The following is a 20165-nucleotide window of genomic DNA, read 5'->3' on the forward strand; positions in this document are numbered from 1 at the left end:
TGGCAGGGCAGAATATAGCAAGGCTGGCAGAGATATATAGAGACAATAAGCGAAGTCAGAGAAATGCCATACAGCTGCCAAAGGAGAAACAAAAGAGGGATCTCCACCCACAATCCAACATGGTGTTGGGAGGAGAAGCCACACTGCTAAAGATTTTTGAAAATTAAAACTCAAAATGAGAGATTTCAATAATGTTTGTTAGAATATAGAATAACTGAAAACAGTATCCCACAGAAAGGGAAACATTTAATAGCCTGTGACATTGAACATTAGACTCTATAAAATTAATACATATGAAGTTTATTATAAAAATGTGTGGACATGGAAGGGACAAATGGGCCTGCATATGTGAATGTGCAGACCAGAGGTTAGCAGGCGGTGGGGCTGGGTAGATCTTCCTATATACTATACTACCTTATTTTTTGAGACAGGGTCTCTCACTAAACATGGAGCTCTCTGATGGACTGGACTGACCATTAATTCCCCCAGGATTATCCTGTCTTTATCCACCAGTGCCAGGGTGCCAGAGTGCCAGGGATCAGATTCCCCTTCTTGCAGACTGAGCACTTTACCCACTGAGCCATCTTCCCAGACCTCTATTTAAAATTTGTACATAGAAACTTCAAGTAAAGGGTCACAGTATACTGAAAAGAACCCTCATGCTGAAAATGCATTTTTAAAAGCCAGAAGGAGCTAGAACAGGGATATATAACAACTCTGGGTAGGAAGACTCAGGTAGTTTTTCTTCTTTTTGCCTTTTGAATTTTACATGTGTAAGGATTTCTTTTACATCAGAATAAAAGGTTTATGTTTTTGTAGATTAGTGATAATTAGAAGTTGGAAGTGGGGAAGAAGATGGGAGGGGTGTTGATGTGTAAATTCCAGCCACTCTGGTACCACTGGCCATAACAGGTTTGTCAACAGCTTTAAAGCGCTAAAATAAAATTTAGAGGGTGAGAGATAGCCTTGTGTGTAAGAATGATTTCCATGGAAGCAAGAAGACCTAAGCTCAAATTTCTAGTACCCATGGAAATGCTGGTCATGGTTGTGATGCTTTTAACCCCAGCATGGCGGGGTGGGGTAGAGATAGCCAGAATCTGGAAGTTTTCTGGCCAGCCTAGCCAGTTTCAGTGAGGGACCCTGTCTCCAAACTAAGATGGCGAGAGTGACAGAGGAAGACACATGGTAACCTCCTCTGACCCTCCTGGCACACCCATGAGTGTGCACCCCTTCACACACACATGGACGTACAAAAGAGAAGCAACTTTATTTTAGGTAAAATACACAAATGAGGGTAGGAAGGCTTTTCAATGAGTCTTTGGTCAAAGTAAGGTAAGCGGGGGACCCTAAGCTGAATGGCATGGTTGGACTCCATTGACTTCCTAAACCTTTCCATTGAAACCCACTTGAGAGAGGTTACTCATCACTTGGAGACATGTGGCCAAGTGACCCCCTCTCCTGTCACATGGCCCTTGGAGAAGACTCAGGCTGTTTGTAATTCCCCAGATCACTCTCTCCTCAAATACTTTCTGCCTTTCCTCTTAGCCTTCCATCTTGCTTATGTGCCCATGAGTAGCCGGGTTTGGAAACTGGAACTGGTTTCTCTGATAGTGCTTCCTGGTTCCAGGAGGTCCAGCCCTTCCTTGGCGCACAGACATGTGAACAAAGAAGGTGGTAGAATTAAAGTCAATATAAACAAATCTACTTGGGCCAAGTGTGTATGTATTGACTTCCTATGTTGTTGATTGCAGGGGCAAGAAGGATTCCCTGGAGAAATTGGACCAAAGGTATGTGTACTTCACAGTCCAAGCCAGGGACTGTGTCTTAGGACAGTTAGTGAGAAATAATATTCTACCACAGGGTGAGGTAGCATAGGAAAGAGACAGGTTGCTCCCGTCAAGTTATAATATGAACTATTTGTTTAGGAACATAAGAACTTTTAAAATATTCCACTTCAAGTTTTTAAATGTATAGGTAAAGGGAGAAAGATGACCCTTTTGAAAGTTTTCTCAAATATTCTCCTTCCCTAATTTTCTTATTGCTTAAGCAGTGGTTCTCAACCTTTAAAACAGTTCCTCATGTCGTACTGAATGACCCCAACCATAAAATAATTTTCATTGTTATTCATAACTGTTAAGGATTGTAAATATCCCGAGTTTTCTAATGGTCTTAGGCCATCCCTGTGAAAGGGTCATTCAGTCCCCATAGGGTCAGGACACACAGGTTGAGAACCGCTGGCTTAAGGGGAAGTAAAATGTAGAGAAATAAACCAGATGATGAGATGTTGCCTGGCTTGAGTTTCCCCAGTGTGTTTATAAAATCTGCTGTCACGTGACGAGCCACCTTGATGTTTTCAGTATCTCTGGAAAGTTGTACTGAACTCCATAAATGTCAGGCCCTGTGTGCGGTAAGGTCAGTAAGGTCAGAAGACCAACAAAAGAAGCCCTTGGTTCTCCAAGGAGCCCGAGTTTGGGTCTGGAAGACTGAACTGTGAACCAGTGATCAGACGGTGTGCTGTGGAGAGATCACACAAGGCAAAATGTATATGGCTTTACATCTGAGTCAGTTTATACAAATATAGATGTGCCCCTGGGACCTTTGTGTTTGATTTCAATGTAATTCTTATTTTCATTTTGATATATTTATTCAGGGTGAGACTGGGGATCCTGGGGATCCAGGACAGGCTGGTCCCAAGGGAGCCAGAGGTAGAATGGTAAGCAATCCATTCAGAGGATAACATCAGATACTGTTGTGTTACGAGCGGCAGGGCTGCGTCCCTGGCAAGCGGCCGCCCGCATGGCTAGCTTTACCCGAAATAATTATACAGAAACTGTATTCTTGAAACACTGCCTGACCCATTAGTTTCAGTTTCTTATTGGCTAGCTCTTACATATTGATCTAACCCATTTCTATTAATCTGTGTAGCCCACGAGCTGGCTTACCAGGAAAGATCTTAACCTGCGTCTGTCTGGAGTGGGAGAATCATGGCGACTCCCTGACTCAGCTTCTTTCTCCCAGCATTCCGTTATGTTTACTCCGCCTACCTAAGGGCTGGCCTATCAAATGGGTCTAGGCAGTTTCTTTATTAATAAGAAATCACTCCCACATCATTTCCCCCTTTTCTGTTTAAACAAAAAAGAAAGGCTTTAACTTTAACATAGTAAAATTACATATAGCAAAACAGTTATCAAGCAAGAATTACAGTTACAATATTTATATCTATTTTATCTTTTATCATAACTAAGGAAAACAATAACTATCTATTCATTCTTCAACTCCATCAAAGACTCCAGAAGGATATAATACTACCTAAGTAAACAAGAAATAAGAAAACTCTAGAAATGACAGAGACATCTCACTGCCTGGACAGTCGCCCAAAGTTCCTTTGTACGGTTGGGGCATCCATCTTCAGCCTTCAGGCCCATAATATCCAGCAGACATTTCCATGAAGCAGGAAATTTCAAAGACAGTTCAGTCACTATCTGCTGTGTCCTGTAGAATGTCTCGCAGACTCTTTCATGAGTCATGAACCCCAAAAGACCGTCTCACCTTTAGGCAAGTTCAGTAGTCCTCTCTCTGTGGGTTCTCTTTGTCCAGTTTATGCAACAGTCCAGTCAAGAACAGTTTCTTGCCCAAATGGCTATCAAACTCCATAAGGATCCTCTTCGATGCCTATCTTCTTCTTGAAGTAGATTGGTGCTGCCAGGAGCAGAGTGTCTCATTGTCATGAAAAGTCCTAAGTTATTAAAACATTAAATGATATGAAGAATGTCTATCTAACTGAAATGTATCTCTATATATCTAGAAAATCTAACTAACATGACTACAAGCTTGACTATTACTGATGATTATCCATTAACCTATATTTCTTAATTATACATTACATTTTTTAATGAACTACACAATCACAATACCTTAATCAATATCAGAAATACATATACATATAACAAAATTGACCTTTAAATCCATACCAATGCAAATTATTCATACCTATATCATTTCCCCCTTTAAATGTAAAAGAACATTTATAAACAATATTTTGGGAACATGGGCACAGTTTTTTCTCTCCAAACTGCTTCCTGCTGAATGGGGGCGCTGTTAATCAGATCGTTTAGGGTGTAACCTGTGTGTCAGGTTCATCTCAGTTGGCAGTTGAGTGAAGTAATTTTGTGAAGATGTTCACAGCAACTTTTCGGGAGGTCGTGGTCTATCATACCAAATTGGGATAGAAGAAATCCACAGGGTCTGGTCCTCTGTGAAAACAAAAGAAGACCCTTTCCAAAGTATCATATCCTTAGACCCAAATTTTGAAATCGTAATACCTTTATATCCATTATGGTTTAGCTTGGCAGCCCATGTAATGAAATGTCTGTCTGTACTTAGCTCCTTTACAGTCAAAAATTTTAAAGAAAACACAATGTACATAATCCAGACTCTCTGTGAATTTTCCATTTTTACGTGGCTTATTTTTCTTTATTTCTTTTAATCTCTTAACTATCTGTACTCTGTCTCTTTAAAGACTTTACCCTTTTTTTTAAGACATTTGGTTTATTCTCTATATTCTTATTCTTCTCTCTCTCAAGCCTATGTACATTCATCCAACGCTGTGATCCACTGAGGTCTGTTATGTCTGAATCTGTTTTATTGTGAATCTGTAATATTTTTACTATCCAGGAGCATTTCTTAAAATGTTAAGCACTTCTTAAAAACTTAAGTTGCACCATGTACAGGTAATACGGTACCACCTGTGTCCTGCCCAGTCTAAACCTTAACTGTGCTGTTATTATGGTAATTACGGTAGTTCCTGCCAACCAGCACAGTTCAGCAAGGAGCAGCCGCTCCTGCCTCAGATCCATTTGGTGCCCCTGAGCTGTGCACAGTTCCAGGCACACAGCAAGTCCTCATTGGAGCCGCACTCAGTAGTTTAATTTTGAGACTGAGCATGCAGCACAGAAACTCTTTTTATCCAAGTTACAACCAAATCTGACACGCAGAGCACTGCGCAGTCTGAAAACACGTCTCTTTCACCATGCTCTTCCCCCTGCCTAAGCCTGATTCTGCCATCTGCCTAGGTGCAGGCGGGGAGCTCTGAGAGCACTCTCCTTCTGATCCCAAGCGGGAACACAAACATCCAGTCCCATAAAATCCATTGAAATGCTTTAAAGCCAGAGTTTGCACTGGTGGCACAGTCCCAAGAAGCCGCACTTTAAAATGACGCAGCTTTTTTTTTCTGTTGCTGTTGCCGAATCAGGAAATCTCTCTACAGCATGCCACCAACAAACAGCAAAAATCTGTGTTAAAGTCTCTCTCCCTTATTTTTAAGCCTTCTCAGGTTTTTAAGTGGATTTAGTCCATCACGTCGGGCGCCACTCTGTTGAAATACGGAGCGGCGGGGCTGCGTCCCCGGCACCTGGCCGCCCGCACGGCTAGCTTTACCCAAAATAATTACACGGAAACTGTATTCTTTTAAACACTGCCTGACCCATTAGTTTCAGTTTCTTATTGGCTAGCTTTTACATATTGATCTAACCCATTTCTATTAATCTGTGTAGCCCACGAGCTGGCTTACCAGGAAAGATCTTAACCTGCGTCTGTCTGGAGTGGGAGAATCATGGCGACTCCCTGACTCAGCTTCTTTCTCCCAGCATTCCGTTCTGTTTACTCCGCCTACCTAAGGGCTGGCCTATCAAATGGGTCTAGGCAGTTTCTTTATTAATAAGAAATCACTCCCACATCAAGATACTGTGTGTGGATGTTTGGGGCAGGGGGAGAGAGAGAGAGAGATTATGTTCATATGTATGATGAGAGGGTGTATATGCATACATGCCAGGTGCATATTCATGTATGTGTGCATATAGAGACCAGATATCAATGTTAGGTGTCTTTTTCAATTGTTTTTCATGTTTCTTTTAATATTTAAAAAATTATTCTAAGTATGTGAGTGTTTGCTTGCATGTATGTAAGCATACTCGTGCATGCCTGTTACCCACAGAGACCAGAAGTGGGCATCAGATCTCCTGGAACTAGAATTACATGCGGTTATGAGCTGCCAGGTGGGAGCTCAGGAGCCAATTCCAGGACTTAAGCAAGTGCTCTTCACTGCTGGGCCATCTCTCCATCCCCTCCATCTTATTGTTTAAGACGGGGTCTCTCACTGAACCTGATACTTACCAGCTCAGCTACACTTGTTGTATGACGAGCGGGCTGCGTCCTGCAACCCGGCTAGCTTAACTCTGAAGTAATCACATGGAAATTGTATTAATTAAATTACTGCCTGGCCCATAGTTCTAGCCTCTTAATGGCTAACTCTAACATCTTAATTCAACCCATTTCTAATAATCTGTATGTTACCACGATGTCGTGGCTTACCTGGAAAGATTCAGCATGTCTGACTCTGGCGACTCCATAGTGGCTCTCTCTGCCTGCCTTCTTTCTCCCAGCATCCAGTTCTGTCTTTCCCGCCTACCTAAGTTTCTGCCCTATCTAAAGGCAATGAAAGCAATACACCATACACTGAGTGGTCAGCAAGGCCCAGGGAAGGGAGCTTGCCTCTGCCTCCTGATTCTGGGGTTATAGGTACGCACCACTGTGGACGGCTCATATATGGTGTTAGGAGTTAAGTCCGGTCCTCATCTTGAACAGTGAGCACTTCATCAACTGAGCCATCTCTTCAGCCCTCAACTCCCGCTACTTTGGTAGATTCTCTTTCATGTTAATAGTCGTTAGCATTGCTATTCTTAAAACAAAAACAAAACAAATTTGAAAATGTGTGCAATTTTGGCTAAGGTCTACATGTGTAATAAAAAGTAGACCTGGCACTTCTCTCCCAATGCCACCAGGAAGGCAACGAACTGTTTTAGTGAACAAATTTGTCCAGTCTGTGGTCCGTGTATCATTCTTAACCACGGAAAGTAAGACGTTTTAAAGGAATTTCTGTGATCCAAAGTAGGTTCTTGTACTGAAAAAAATATCAGTTTAATCCAGTCTTCCTGGCAGACCTGATGAAGACTAATGCCCATTAACATCTTGCTTTTATTATCAAAGCTTTTGTTGAACTGCTTTTAATGCGGTGTCTATTAAAAGGTCCTCTCCTCGTTTCCCGGGTGTTTTCTGAGTTTTACGATATTTCTGGGTGTCAAACCAAACATGTCTTTATAAGTTTATGGGAGAGTTGAATATTACCTAATACTCTGACAGTAAACACAACCTCTGGCATGGGCCACAGGAGTCAGTCTCCTCAGGTTATAGATGGTTAGAAACGGAGGTGGTAGCACGTGCCTTTCATCAGTATTAGGAAGACACAGACAGAAGGACCTCAAGCTCAAGGCTCTCCTGGGCTAGATAAAAGTGAGACCCCAGCCCTCTGACACCCCTATATCCAAACAGGCTGGAAAGTAATATTGAGTTGGAAGTGTCACCCCAGCCTGGCAAGCACTTGGACTCCAACTCCCAGCCTGCCAAGTGGTGACCCCTCCCCAGGGATGGTCAGGATCATTCCCACAGGGTATTTAGGCTTGCGCTGAAAAAAAGGAACACATGATTTGGGGTTTGCGTGTGCAGCTCCCTCTGTCTTCCCCTGCCATGCTCCAGGCCACCTGGGAATATGCCATTTATTAAACACAAGCATTTAATTTGGTCTAATCTGATTTAATTGGAGTTTTTTGTGTTGGCGGAGCACCTCGTATTTTTGTTAACTCCCGTGTCTCCAGAGAACAGAAGAAGGGGATATAAAAGAAGATGGCACACTTGCATTCATTGGTTTTAGATCTGTTTAACTGAGATTTTGTCATGAGCCACTCTTAGGTCAACTGTTACTGCGACTTAAAACTCAGGAGTTAAATATTAGGGAAGACAGAGAAATGATCACCTGCTCATTTTCCACATCCCCTGATCAAAAAGGCCCACACATCTCCCTCGCCTCTCCTTATTCCTTCTGTGTGTCCCTCTAGCTACCTCTGAGTCATCCAGAAAACTCTATGGTCCACTCTGGCTAGCTGAATGTGGACTCCACACTCTGAACCAAGGTCAGACTCTAATGGCAGTCTCAGAGCTGAGTGGCAACACAAACAAATTCTCCCCGACAACAAAACTGTCTCTCAAAGTCTTTGCTTCAGCTGGATAGTGGTGGTGCACGCCTTTAGTCCCAGCATTTAGGAGTTCCAGGACAGCCAGGGCTATACAGAGAAAACCTGTCTCAAAAAAGTTTTTGCCTCTTTTCTTTCTGAAGAACCTTGGTTGGGAAAAAAAAAACTTGTCTATGACCCTGTCCATGAGCAAGGTCTTAGAAAAACCCTGATACCAAAACACATACTTGAGATGGTTTTCCAGTTTGTCTTCACGGTCAGTTTTACTCTTGATCTAGTCTTTCTCTACACACTGTAATAGGAACTTTATGTATAGGGGTCCTGTTTGGAGGCTTTAACGCTTCAAAACAAGGAAAACAAGGAATATCCTCTTCCCCCTGCTGCTCCCCAGGGGTGGGGGTGGGGCTGCCTCCAGCTATAATTCTTTTCCTCCTTTATCACTTTGCCCTCAGCAATGATGAAGATGAAGATAATTAGGAAAATAATTAGAAAAGGCTTTCAAATTAAGCCAGATGTCATGTGCATTGAAACATCTCTGGATCATTTCCCTTGGCTTATTAATGGGGTGCTTTAGCCTTGGACACAAGCAGCATGCTAACAAGCTCAGCCATTTGTTGGGGCCCCTCCCTGTGATGGTGCATTAATGGGTTTTTAGTGTACTTAACCAAAGTTAGCCATGCAGGCTCGGTGTCTGGGCCTCTGCAGACACATTTTTGGTTCCTTCCTTGTTCTCCATGTTGAACTGTTGGAACTTACTAGTTTTTCCCTCTCCAGCTGCCTCATCCCCCACCCCTTGACATGAGTAATATTTGGATTTGGAAATTGGAGTTTAAACATTGAAAATGCCCAGGTTTTTCTCCTGGAAGAGCAAATGTTTTCTCTGGAAAGATTTAGCCTTAAATTATGAAAGTCTTTCAGGTCTCTTGGAATTATTCTAAGTTGGAGTTCACGGAATCTTCACCTTGATATTTTTCTTTAAAAAAAAGTCTAAAACCCTGTTTCAGCCGAGTATGTTTGTATGTTTGCATGTGCATTGAAATAAAAAACAAAAGCAAAAAAAAAAAAATCTTCAAGCAGGTTTCAAGCAGGGACCTTGGACCTGGGCACTATCACTAGCTGGGGTTGGATAGCCTTCACTGGGGAGGCTGCCCCTGGGCAGTGTGGGCTGTTCAATTGTATCCTTGGAGCCTTCCACTGGACTCCAACCATCATCACCCGACTTCCCTAGTGAGAGCAAGCTGCTATGTCCCCAGAAACTCATCCTCTGAGGTGGCAAAACCTCTCCTGATGGATGCTCCTGCTTAAAGAGTCAGGCAACATCTTAAGTTTCCTAACTTTAAAATGTCTTCCCTCTATCACCTTAAAAAATCAATTTAAAGAGAGGTGGCTCTCAGGTAGAGTGATTGTCTGCTGTACCCAAGGCCCTAACCTCATCCCTCTCCCCTTAGCACAAGAGAAAATAGCAGTCCCACCCTCTCTCTACCTCCTTCTATTTCCTGGTCTCCAAAAAATGGTTTTCATCATGAGTGATTGTTTTAGAATTGGCAGTCTGTTTGCATTCCTGCTTTTTGATGTTTGAGTATTAAGGTGAAGGTATTTTCTACTATAAAGTTGGGGGTCCCCTCTGTTGACCTCACATTGCTCTTCACACTCTCTGAAGACGTTTGCATGTGCAGCAGGCCTGGTGTCCACTGCTGCTCTGCAGGGGCCCGGCACCAGGTTCTGAGATCCCCTCCACCCCACCCATGTCAGGTCTCTCCCTCTCATCCCACTGTCACACCCTCCTGGACTTCCATCACAGAAACCTCTGCCAGGAACCTTATCACTGTTCTGGTTCCCAGTATCAGAGGATTCAGTCTGTAGTCATTTGGTTCACGTCTGGCGGCTCATGGGTGGGGAAGAGAGGAAAACAGAGGACTGAGGTCCCAATCTAAGCTTTAAGGCACACTTTTGCTCTTTGCGCGACTTACTGATTTACTTCCTTAGGCGTACCTTTGTGTGACTTACTTTCTCCAGCTAAGCTCTACTTCCCAAATCTTCCAAAACCTCCCCGCATAGGGCCAGCATCTGGACACCAAGAGGTCAGAACATAAGCTGGGGGAGAGGTCATGTCACGTGCAAACATGACACGCTGCTAAGAGGAGATGACTGGCAGGAACAGTTGATGATACTACCAGCATCTGAAAATGATTTTTGTTACCTCCAGATGTGTCAATATTTTGGCTAGTGCACAGCTCTGGGCTGGACATACTTCCTTGGAATTTTGAAAGCAGTTATGTTTTCTGTTATTTCTGGGCTCTTTTGTTGCTTTGGGAAGTCCAAGGCCATACAGATTCCTATCAGTCAGTGTTTTTTCTCTGGAACCCCATAAGATGGCCTCTCGGTCACTAGCGTTTCAATCTGCCATGGGTTTTGCAATCTGGCACATGGCCCATTTTTATCCATTTTTCCTGAGCATTAAACAGGCCCCTTGGCCCTAGAAATGTGTGCCCTTTTTTCTAGAAAATGCTTATTCTTTTGTTGGTTTGTATCCACTGGCTCTAGTGTTCTCTATTTTATATTTTTAAATACCTATCATTCAGTGTAATAATATAGTCCTTTATTTTATTTCTTATTGTATCTTATTTTTTAACATCTCTTTGATGTTTTTCTCCTCTTTCTGAGACGGTTTCTTGATTTTTATTTTTAACATATATCCTATACTTTTACCTTTGTTGCTAAAATCTGTCCCTTTTCGGTATTATACTATTCTTGTTTCATGATTAAGCATTTTTCTCTTATCTCTCTGAGGTTATAAATGAGTATTTTTGGCCTTCTTTGCTCAACACAGTTTGTTTCCTTCAGTTTTTTTCTTCTGTTTTGACTTTTATCTCTCGTATGTCTCAAGAATGAGCTGTGCATTCCCATTGAGAACTGAGTACAGCAAAGTCTGATCGGGAACCTGGAAGACACGATTGGAGTTTGTCAGATATGCATTCACTGTACAATGATCTGATGGGCCTCTCTGCTTAACAACCCTGCAACTTCCTCTACCCCTTTCTGGGGAGCTCGGATCTGGATGCCAGTTTTCTAGAAGACACAAGGGCAATGAGAGGCTCTTACTCACTCAGTGTGCATATTTTCATTGGTCTCCTGGTTCAGAGTGGTAACACTGGTTCTCAGCTCTACTGAGAGTCTCACTCCTGTTTTCTTTGGTTTTTGCTGATGGAGAAAGGTGTATCCAACTACCTGTTAAAAGCAGAGAGTGGAGAATTCATAGAGTGATTTCCCCACTAATCCTCCTTATTTAGCCTCTTCCCCTCTGCTTCTGGAGGCACCTGCCCCTCCCCCCATGGCTCCCGAAGCTGGGCCTTCTGGGAATGTGGGAAACCAAACGTGCTGGTTCTTGACTTCTCTGCTGCCTGCTCAGGATTCACATTCCTCAGGTCTGCCACGCCATCTCACACACACTTGATTGCTTTCCAGGCTCCCAAACACTAAAGCTTCTTCTTTTTCCTTATCCTGTTGATTTTTACTTAAAATCTATTGTTAAAATATTAGAAATGGACAAAAGTATTCAACTTGCCTCCCTTTTCTCTTGAAGCTAAACATCCCTTTTAAATAAAATGAAGTCACTAAGTTCTGTTTTTTTAATACTGTCAATATTATTTGGACACTGTGGAGACATTAATGATTCTTCTCCACAGGCCATGCTTTTATAAGTTAATTTTTAGATAAATTCACTTATTACTGTAAAGAATATAAATCCTGTAGCATTAAAAACCTTGTGTGTATGTGTCTATCTGTGGATATGTGTATGAGTACAGCTGTATGTAGAGGCCAGAGGCGAGCATTGGGTCCCCTGAAGCTGGAATTACAGGTGTGGGGACCACAACATGGGTGCTGGGAACCAAAGTTGGATCCTCTGGAAAAGTGAGAGGTGATTTTAACCTCTGAGAAGTCTCTGTAGCCTCCTCTCCAGTGGCATTCTGAATGAAGAAAACAATGTTGTTTCTTCTTAAACAAAATCTATTGTTCTTATTAATTTTCCCCTTCACTTTATCCCCTGCCTCTAGTTTACCCAGAAGATCTTATCAATTTCCCCTTCCTAGGGCTATCCATGTATTCCTCTTAGGGTCTTTCATGTTCCCTAGCTTCTCTGGGACTGTGGATTGTAGCCTGGTTATCCTTTGCTTTGCATCTCATATCCTCGTATGAGTGAATAATACCATGTTTGTCTTTCTTGGTCTGGGTTACCTCACTCAGGATGATGTTTTCTAGTTCCATCCATTTGCCTGCAAATTTCATGATGTCATTGTTTTTTTACAACCGAGTAATACTCCATTGTGTAAATGTACCACATTTTCTCTAACCATTCTTCAGTTGCGGGGCAGCTAGGTTGTTTCCAGGTTCTGACTATTATGAATAATGCTGCTGTGAACATAGTTGAGCACATGTCCTTGTGGTATGATTGAGCATCCTTTGAGTTATTACCCAAGAGTGGTATTACTGGGTCTTGAGGTAGAGTGATTCCCAGTTTTATGAGAAACTGCCATACTGATTTCCAAAGTGGCTGGATAAGTTTGCATTCCCACCAGCAGTTGGAAGAGTGTTCCCCTTACTCCACATCCTCTCCAACATAAGCTGTCATCAGTGTTTTTTATCTTAGCCATTCTGACATCCGAGTCATTTTGAGTTGCATTTTTCTAATGCCTAAGGATGTTGAGCAATTCCTTAAGTGTCTTTTGGCTATTTGGGATTCTTCTGTTGAGAATTCATTCAGAGAGAGCAATGAAAGAGATATCTTGATAGAGGGAGCCATTATGGGGTTAGAAAGAAACCTGGTGCTAGGGAAACTTCAAGAAATCCACAAGGATGACCCCCAGCTAAGACTCCTAGCAAGAGAGGAGAGAGTGCCTGAATGCTACCATCTTCTCCTGTAATCAGATTGATAACTACCCTAATTGTCATCAAAAGACCTTCATCTCCATGGGATGGCAAAAAGAATGGGACAGAGAAGTGTGCCCTGGTTGTACAGGTGAGGCTCGGGTGTATAAGTGGTACACAAGAGCAGATAAAACCAGATTTTAGTTGATAGGTGTCCTTGAGTCAGGAGAGTTGATACAAATGGTGAAGTGCCAAGGGCTGGTGCAGGTGTTGGTGTTGTCTGGAGATCACTTTGTAAGTTGGTCTTGGCCCAGACAGCAGGAGTGACCTGTAAAATATGCTTGAAAATGGATGGAGTTAAAATAGCCTTTGGAGACTGTTAGTTTTTACCAGACCTGATTTTTGATACAGCAGCAGAACTTTTTCCCAGGAACCTGTAGGTATCTGTAAGACAACTGGAACAGATTTACATCTTGGTGTCATAGCAAAAGGCTATGGCTTTGGGTTAAAAGGTAGGAACATTTTAGAAGACAATTAAAGGGAATTGGAAACTCTGAACCTCTGAAGATAAATTTGAAACCTTTTAGTCCTGGACTATGAAGCCTGTTAAAAAGGCACACCTATATTTTAGCAGGAAACTTAACAAATGAAGTATTGAGTTACCAGTACCTTAAGTCATCAAATGCCATTAGACAGATCTAAGGGGCATAAATGAGCAGAAACGAAAAAGCGTTTTTAGCTTTGCAGACAGTCCCAAGTCTCTCCATAATCTTTGGAGAACACCAGCCTAGAAGTAGTGTTTGCTGTTGAGTACAAGAGGCTTAAAGATTTTTCTGTAGTTTGACCTTCCCTGGTGAGGGATTACCGTTTGGTGGGCTTTCTCTGAGGTGGAGTTTGGACTGAGGCAACTCCCAGGGGAGAAAGTTTATGGCAGGAGCTGGGGTGAAGCCCCCAGCCAAACACTAGCAAGTGATCACAATTGTGTGCGCATGTATATATCTGTGTGTATGTGTATGTGTATGTGTGTGTGTTTCAATTTAGTTACCTTCTTGTTCTTAAGAAAACCACTTTTTCTTGATCCAACAATTCTAGTCTTAGAAATCTTAACTAATCATCAGAATTGTGTATATAACTTCATAATCATATGCTTATTAACAGCATAAAAATTAAATGCCAACAGCAAGGAACCAATTAATTAAATCATGCCTTCTTCACATAGTAAAATACATGAAGCCATGAGACCTGATTTTGTGTATAAGAATATTTAGTGACGGAAATATGTATATATGTATGTATGTAAATTTAAAAGGTAGCTGAGAGCCAGGCATGGTAATACATCGCTGTCATTCCAGAGCGCGGGAGACAGAGGCAAGATTAGTAAATTGAAGGCCAGTCTTCTCTATACAGGAAGACCTTATGTCAGAAACAAAGCCAAAATAGAGGCTTTGGGAAAAAGTATGATACAAAACAGACTTTAAAAAGACATCTTTTTAAATACCAATAGAACAAGAAAAGTAGCAATCGATTAATAAACTGTGTGAAGAACAGGCTGTTGCTGGGGGTCCCCTTCTGTGTGTTTTAGAAATCTGTCCATTTTCTAAGATGAAAATGGATGGATGTTGTTGCTTTCAGAGTTCTACTTTTAAAATAGTGTCAGGATTTTAAGTTTGCATTTAAACCGTTCACATGTTGTCTAGAACATAATTGTAAAGTGAACCCATTCTGCTTCGAGGTTCCTGCTGGGCAGCCAGGAGATCCAGGATCCCCTGGGGAGCCAGGACCCCCTGGACGGAAGGTGAGTGGGACTACTTCCTGTGAGCTCTTTGTGCCTTAGCGGTCAGAGCATGGGCACACCCCTCTCCAGGTGCACACAGCTTCTTCCTCCACTGTTTGGCCACAATTTCCAATATTTTGTATAAGGGAGAAAATGGGGTCAATAAGTATATCTCTTGGGAGGGAGGGAATGGAGGGAGAGCGTGAAAAATCAGTCCAAAACGGGGGAAAGTATTTTCTTTTGCATTTATAGATTTATTTAGTTGGGAGGTGGGGCATATGTCATGGCACACTTGTGGAGGTCAGAGAACAACTTTGGGTCGTGGTGACTGAACTCAAGTCATCGGGCATGGCTGCAAGTGTCTTTACCCATTGGGCCATCTCGTTAACCTGAGATTTCGTATTCTTCTCAGTGAGCTGGGTTAAGGTCCAGCCACGGCCTCCCTCCTAGAGGAGCAAGTGATGAATGAATAAGGCCGGGAGTGTGTGATAGGACAAGCGGTGAGCGGCGCACGTGATTAAAGCTGCTGCAGTCCTTCCTGGGGAGCATACCTGGGAGTCTGGGTGGGGCACCCCGCATCTCCCTTTGATGTTTCTGTTTGAGAGAAGTCAGATTCTTCCCGTCCCAGGAAGGGGTTGCAATAAGAAGTTCAGCCAGCTTTGTTCTTCCCACCCTCCACCCGGACATTCACGTGTCTCTCTTCATTTGGGGAAGAAGCTGAGATTAGCTCTTCAGGTGTTTGAAGCTAGCCCCTTTGTGCCTCAGCCATGGATAGGAATGCGCTCGGCTAGGCTTTGACCACTACTCCACTATTTACGGTGGAGATCCAACATCGGGTAGAATACTCCAAGACTTGGGCACAGGAGAGGCAGCTGGGGAGCAGGTGGCTCCGTCTTTCTGAGTTGTGAGCTGAAACACCCGCTCCGAAGATCTGTGGGCCACCGTTAGGTGGGCAGCTCTGTCAGGTTCTGGGCATCTCTGCCAGGATTTGGGGAACTTAACCTTGGAGGCGTGTGTTTGTCTTCACGGGGCGGTGAGTGCCCTACCTGTGTTCTCTGCTCCCTTTAACTCCACAGGAAGAAACCCTTTCCTAAGGGCTCCTCGGGGCCGCGTTGGTGCATAGCCTGGCTACTGAGGCATTAGTCTGCAGCCCTAAAACAAGTTTGCTTGTTTCTTTTCCTAGGGTATAAAAGGGGCCCAAGGAGTGGCTTCATTTTCTGTAAGTATCTCCTATGCCAACACGGTAACCTGAGCATGCCTTTGGCTTCATGTATACACTTCGTGACCCAGGGACATGGTTAATTCTCCGTGTTTTCTCTTTGAACTACAGACATGTGACCTCATTCAGTACGTGAGGGACCACAGTCGTAAGTATCCTGCTTAAAATGACCCCCGCCCCACCCCCATTCTCGCAGTTCTCTTAGAAGGAAGTTAGGAACTGGGTTCTCAGAACAGATGCGGTTGGTCAACCAGTCTCTTCTCATGAGAGATGGCTTGAGTAAATTTTGAGTCCACAGGGAGGAGGGGGTGGAGCCTATTATACTAACCCCCTCTCTGGCTGCCAGCCTGTGTGCTGTGTAGTTATGTACACTGGGGGCTTTAAACCCGTAGAAGATGGAGGTCAGAACTTTCCCAATGGTCAAATAAGTCAGGGAAAAGAAGAGTCATACCGAGCTGAGTTTAAGATGATTGATTGTTAATGTCAGATAGTAATTGACGAGATTGGGTTCGACAGTGTGAAGAGGCAGCTGTGATGTATCCTGGTGAGAGAGTGGGTGGGTAGAGTGGGTGGGTGAGAGAGTGGGTGGGTAGAGTGGGTGGGTGAGAGAGTGGGTGGGTGAGAGTGGGTGGGTGGGTGGGTCGGAGGGTGGAAGCCCCACTTTTGGTTTATGCTCTATTTCTCCTTTTTTGGAAAGGTGAGATTGACTGAAATGATTGATTGGCTTATAAAACTCACAATAATGCTTATTCTGCCAATAATTTTCTCTCTCAAAATTATAAAAAGCAAAAAGGCATTCAGATTTGGCAAAAAGCTCTTTGAATTTGAGGCCCTTGTAACAGGGTATATTCTTATGATTATAAATATCAACTAATGTTATAATTCTGTATTCACAAACACCTTCATTGTGTCAGCTGCTCATTGAAATATACATAGTACTTCTTGAGTAAACATGGCAAATGAAAGGAAGAGTTAAAAGTTTCTTCAAGGCATTTTTTTTTGAAAAAAACACAGATGAAGCATAGCCCATTTCTATATAGGGCATTATTCCAAGACACAGAGATTTTAAAAAGCAAACATTTGTTTTGTATGTTCATATGTGTGTGTGAGCCCCAGAGTGTCTGCGCAACACATGCATGCAGTGCCCGTGGAAGCCAGAAGAGGGCATCGGATCCCCTAGACTGGAGTTACAGATGGAGTTACAGACTGGAGTTACAAATCAGGTCCTCTGCTAGAGCAGCACGTGCTCTTAACCACTGAGCCATCTCCCCAGGCCCAGAGCCACAGAACTTTAATGGTTCTAGAAGCCATTCAGTCAAGCTTCTCAGGACTCTGCCTTTCCGAAGCAGAAAGGAACGCTGGTGGGAATCAAAGCCTGTACCCGAGTCCACAAAAATAGGTCATTTTGAGGTTGAATTAGCGCAGTAGGTTTTTTTCCTAGCATGGGAACCAAGCGGACAGTAGTCATGAGTGGCAGAGCCAAGAGTGGGGCCTGATCTTTCAAAGTGTGAGGATTCCATCTAGCACATCTGGTCCAAAATTACATCTGGCACACAAAATTACTTAAGGAGTATGACTTAGAACATAAAAGCACATGGCCCTGTGGACATAGTCAGGACTCCTCCCAGACTGGGTCTTGCAGAGGAGGAAACCTCTGCAAATGAGTGTCCCGAAGCAGCACTGCCCAGTAGAACAACCTGACGTGGTGGAGGTGCCCCCTGCACCATTCAGCAGCCTCACTGCCAGTCACGTGTGGCTTTGGACACCAAAATGTGAAGAATGTCACCTAGAAGCTAAATTTTTCACTTGATTATTTGAAATTTAAACAACTATGCATGACTTGTGACCAGACACTGCAGGTCCAGCCAATATTTATTTCTTTCAGGGTATTGGTATTAACTTTTAATTGCATGATACAAAACATGTCCCTATACAGGGTGACCCTCCCAAACCCCCAAACATTTTGAGTTCTGACACAATGTCACAAGTGGAAAGTTCACACCTGCCCTCGTGTGACAAGCTGTAGTCAAAACATAGCACCCTAAATACAGTGTATAAGGTCACCTTCGTTTTACACAACGTCAGTGTTTATGAAACAGAAGGACTTTTGTCTTGAGACTTGAGTCTGCCTCTAAGAGATCTTACTGGGTTTATGTATAAATATCCAAAACTGAAAAAAAATCTGAAATCAGTAACACTAGTGGTCCTAGCCTTTCAGATAGAGAAACTCAACTCAAGCAGACATATACTATGTGTGCATAGAGACATCAAATTTATATGTACGCACATAATTGCATGGCATGCATATATGTGTATATATTTGATCTCGGGGTGTAGGTTATTGGTGGAGCACAGTCCCCAGCACTGCAGAAGACACAGTGGTAGAGTCCTTAGCTGGTCATGAGAACGTGAGAGAAGTCCTGAGCTTGGTCCCCATTACTCCTATACCTCCTTAAAAAAAATAAGAAAGCCCAACAAAAGACACATACATGTATGTGTGCATTCGTGTATTGAATACACACATGCATGTATGCACATATATAGTTGACATCTACAGATTTGTACATGAGAAATTATAAAGAGAGGTTGGGTCCCTCTAACTTCCCAAGTTGAGTTCAGCTCCGCAACATCATGTTCTCATAGACATGGTTTCCATCTCCGGCATCTGGCTGCAGGGGCTGATTTATGGCTGTACATTGTCCTACTTCCCCTAGCTCCTCCCCTCTGGAGGGGATCCTGCTCTACCAGGATGCAGGCCAGGCACAGTCTGCATTCTCTCTAGACTGTCTGCGGCCTTGAGTTTTGAGTTCAATATGCAAGCAGGCAGGACTTCACTGCTCTGGTTTCCCTGTGCACTCTAGAACCCTGTTTGTCCACTGAGGAATAACCCCTCCCTTTTGTTCTTCCTCCCCAGCCTGCGGCGGACGTGGTGAGTGATCGTCATTTACCTTACCGCATGCACTGCTCCAGCTCTAAGGTGCCCCCGCCCCCCTCCCCCGGTCTGGAAGGATGAGGTCAAGCATGGTGCTGCCTGCCAGTTGGTAGAACTTGGACCCAGGCTTCCTTTACTCAGACTCACAGCAGACCCTTGCCTCTATGACTCTATGCTGAACTTCACCGCTGGGAGGCCCTTTCATTGTCAATAACTTTCTAATGGCATACATCACCATTCACCTCACTATCTGATTTTTTAAAAATTATCTTTCCTCCCTCCTCCCCTCTCTCTTTATCTCATCTTCTCTCTCCCATCCTCTCTTCGTCTCTCTTCCCACTCCACCTCTCCCTTTCTCTTCCCCCTCTCTGTCATGTAGTCTCTGTAGTTCAGTGATTAAGAGGCAGAGGGCAGAAGGAAAATAGGATCAGATAACAAGTGAGCAAGACGTGCGGTGGAGATAACGCCGAGACTTCCATAGCTCAGGCTTAATGTTAATTGCCAACCTGGCTCGGTATCTTTTAGTCTCATTTTAATGCCAAGGCTTAGTGCGTGATATATTTGTATAACCCCATTATCAGCCTGATATAAATACACAAATATATACATACACGTGAATGTATGTATACATATGTATATATGCATATATATCCCCTTATATAAATTCAATAGCTTTTACCCTCTGCTGATTCATTCCTTCAACATGGATTTATTGAAGGCCTTCTTTAATCTAGTCTCCTGTTTTCTGCTGGGGACAGAGTTGACAGCAGACAAGATTCCCAACCTCACACATTTCCATTCTCAAGGGGAGTCCAGATAAAAAACAAAAGAATTCAGAATCTGAGATAAAGCACAGGCTTCACTGCAGCTAAATCATGTCCGGGGGATGGGTATGCTTTGGACCAGTGTTCCTCTCTGAAGCAGTGAACTTGAAGTCAGGACTAAAGGAGCCACAGTTTTCTAAGTGCTGGGCTGGGGAATTCAAATACCAACTCCTTAGAACAAGGCAGACCTAGACATCCCCCGGGAAGCAGCAGAGCCCACTAACCCTGTGGCTCAGTGATGGGGACGACCAGCACATTAAACAAATAGAGGCGGAGCCTAGAGGCTACAGCAGGCTGGTTGTTGCCGGCTAATATATGGGGTGGACTAAAAGTCCGCTCTGAAGGAAAATCAGTTTGCAGAAAATAGATGGACTTGAGATGCACGATGTTAAATGAGGTCACATAATCTCAGAAAATCATGTTCTCCCTCATAGCCTGTCATACGTGGGGGTACTGTATGACATGC

At 43.3% G+C, this 20165-nt stretch overlaps 1 protein-coding gene across 1 annotated transcript in view; it reads left to right on the plus strand.

The window, feature by feature from the left end:
- Positions 1 to 20165, plus strand: part of Col6a6 (collagen type VI alpha 6 chain) — a 99927-nt gene that overhangs the window by 59989 nt on the left and 19773 nt on the right. The window contains exons 26-31 of the mRNA XM_041676770.1: positions 1752 to 1787; positions 2651 to 2713; positions 14683 to 14745; positions 15908 to 15943; positions 16055 to 16095; positions 18314 to 18321. Of these exons, the coding sequence (XP_041532704.1) occupies positions 1752 to 1787; positions 2651 to 2713; positions 14683 to 14745; positions 15908 to 15943; positions 16055 to 16095; positions 18314 to 18321 (247 nt within the window). The remainder of the gene's footprint in view (positions 1 to 1751; positions 1788 to 2650; positions 2714 to 14682; positions 14746 to 15907; positions 15944 to 16054; positions 16096 to 18313; positions 18322 to 20165) is intronic.

This window comes from Microtus oregoni, unplaced genomic scaffold (assembly GCF_018167655.1).
Source record: "Microtus oregoni isolate MIOR12 unplaced genomic scaffold, Mior012 000028F_ref0000031, whole genome shotgun sequence".
In the NCBI taxonomy this organism is placed as follows: domain Eukaryota; kingdom Metazoa; phylum Chordata; class Mammalia; order Rodentia; family Cricetidae; genus Microtus; species Microtus oregoni.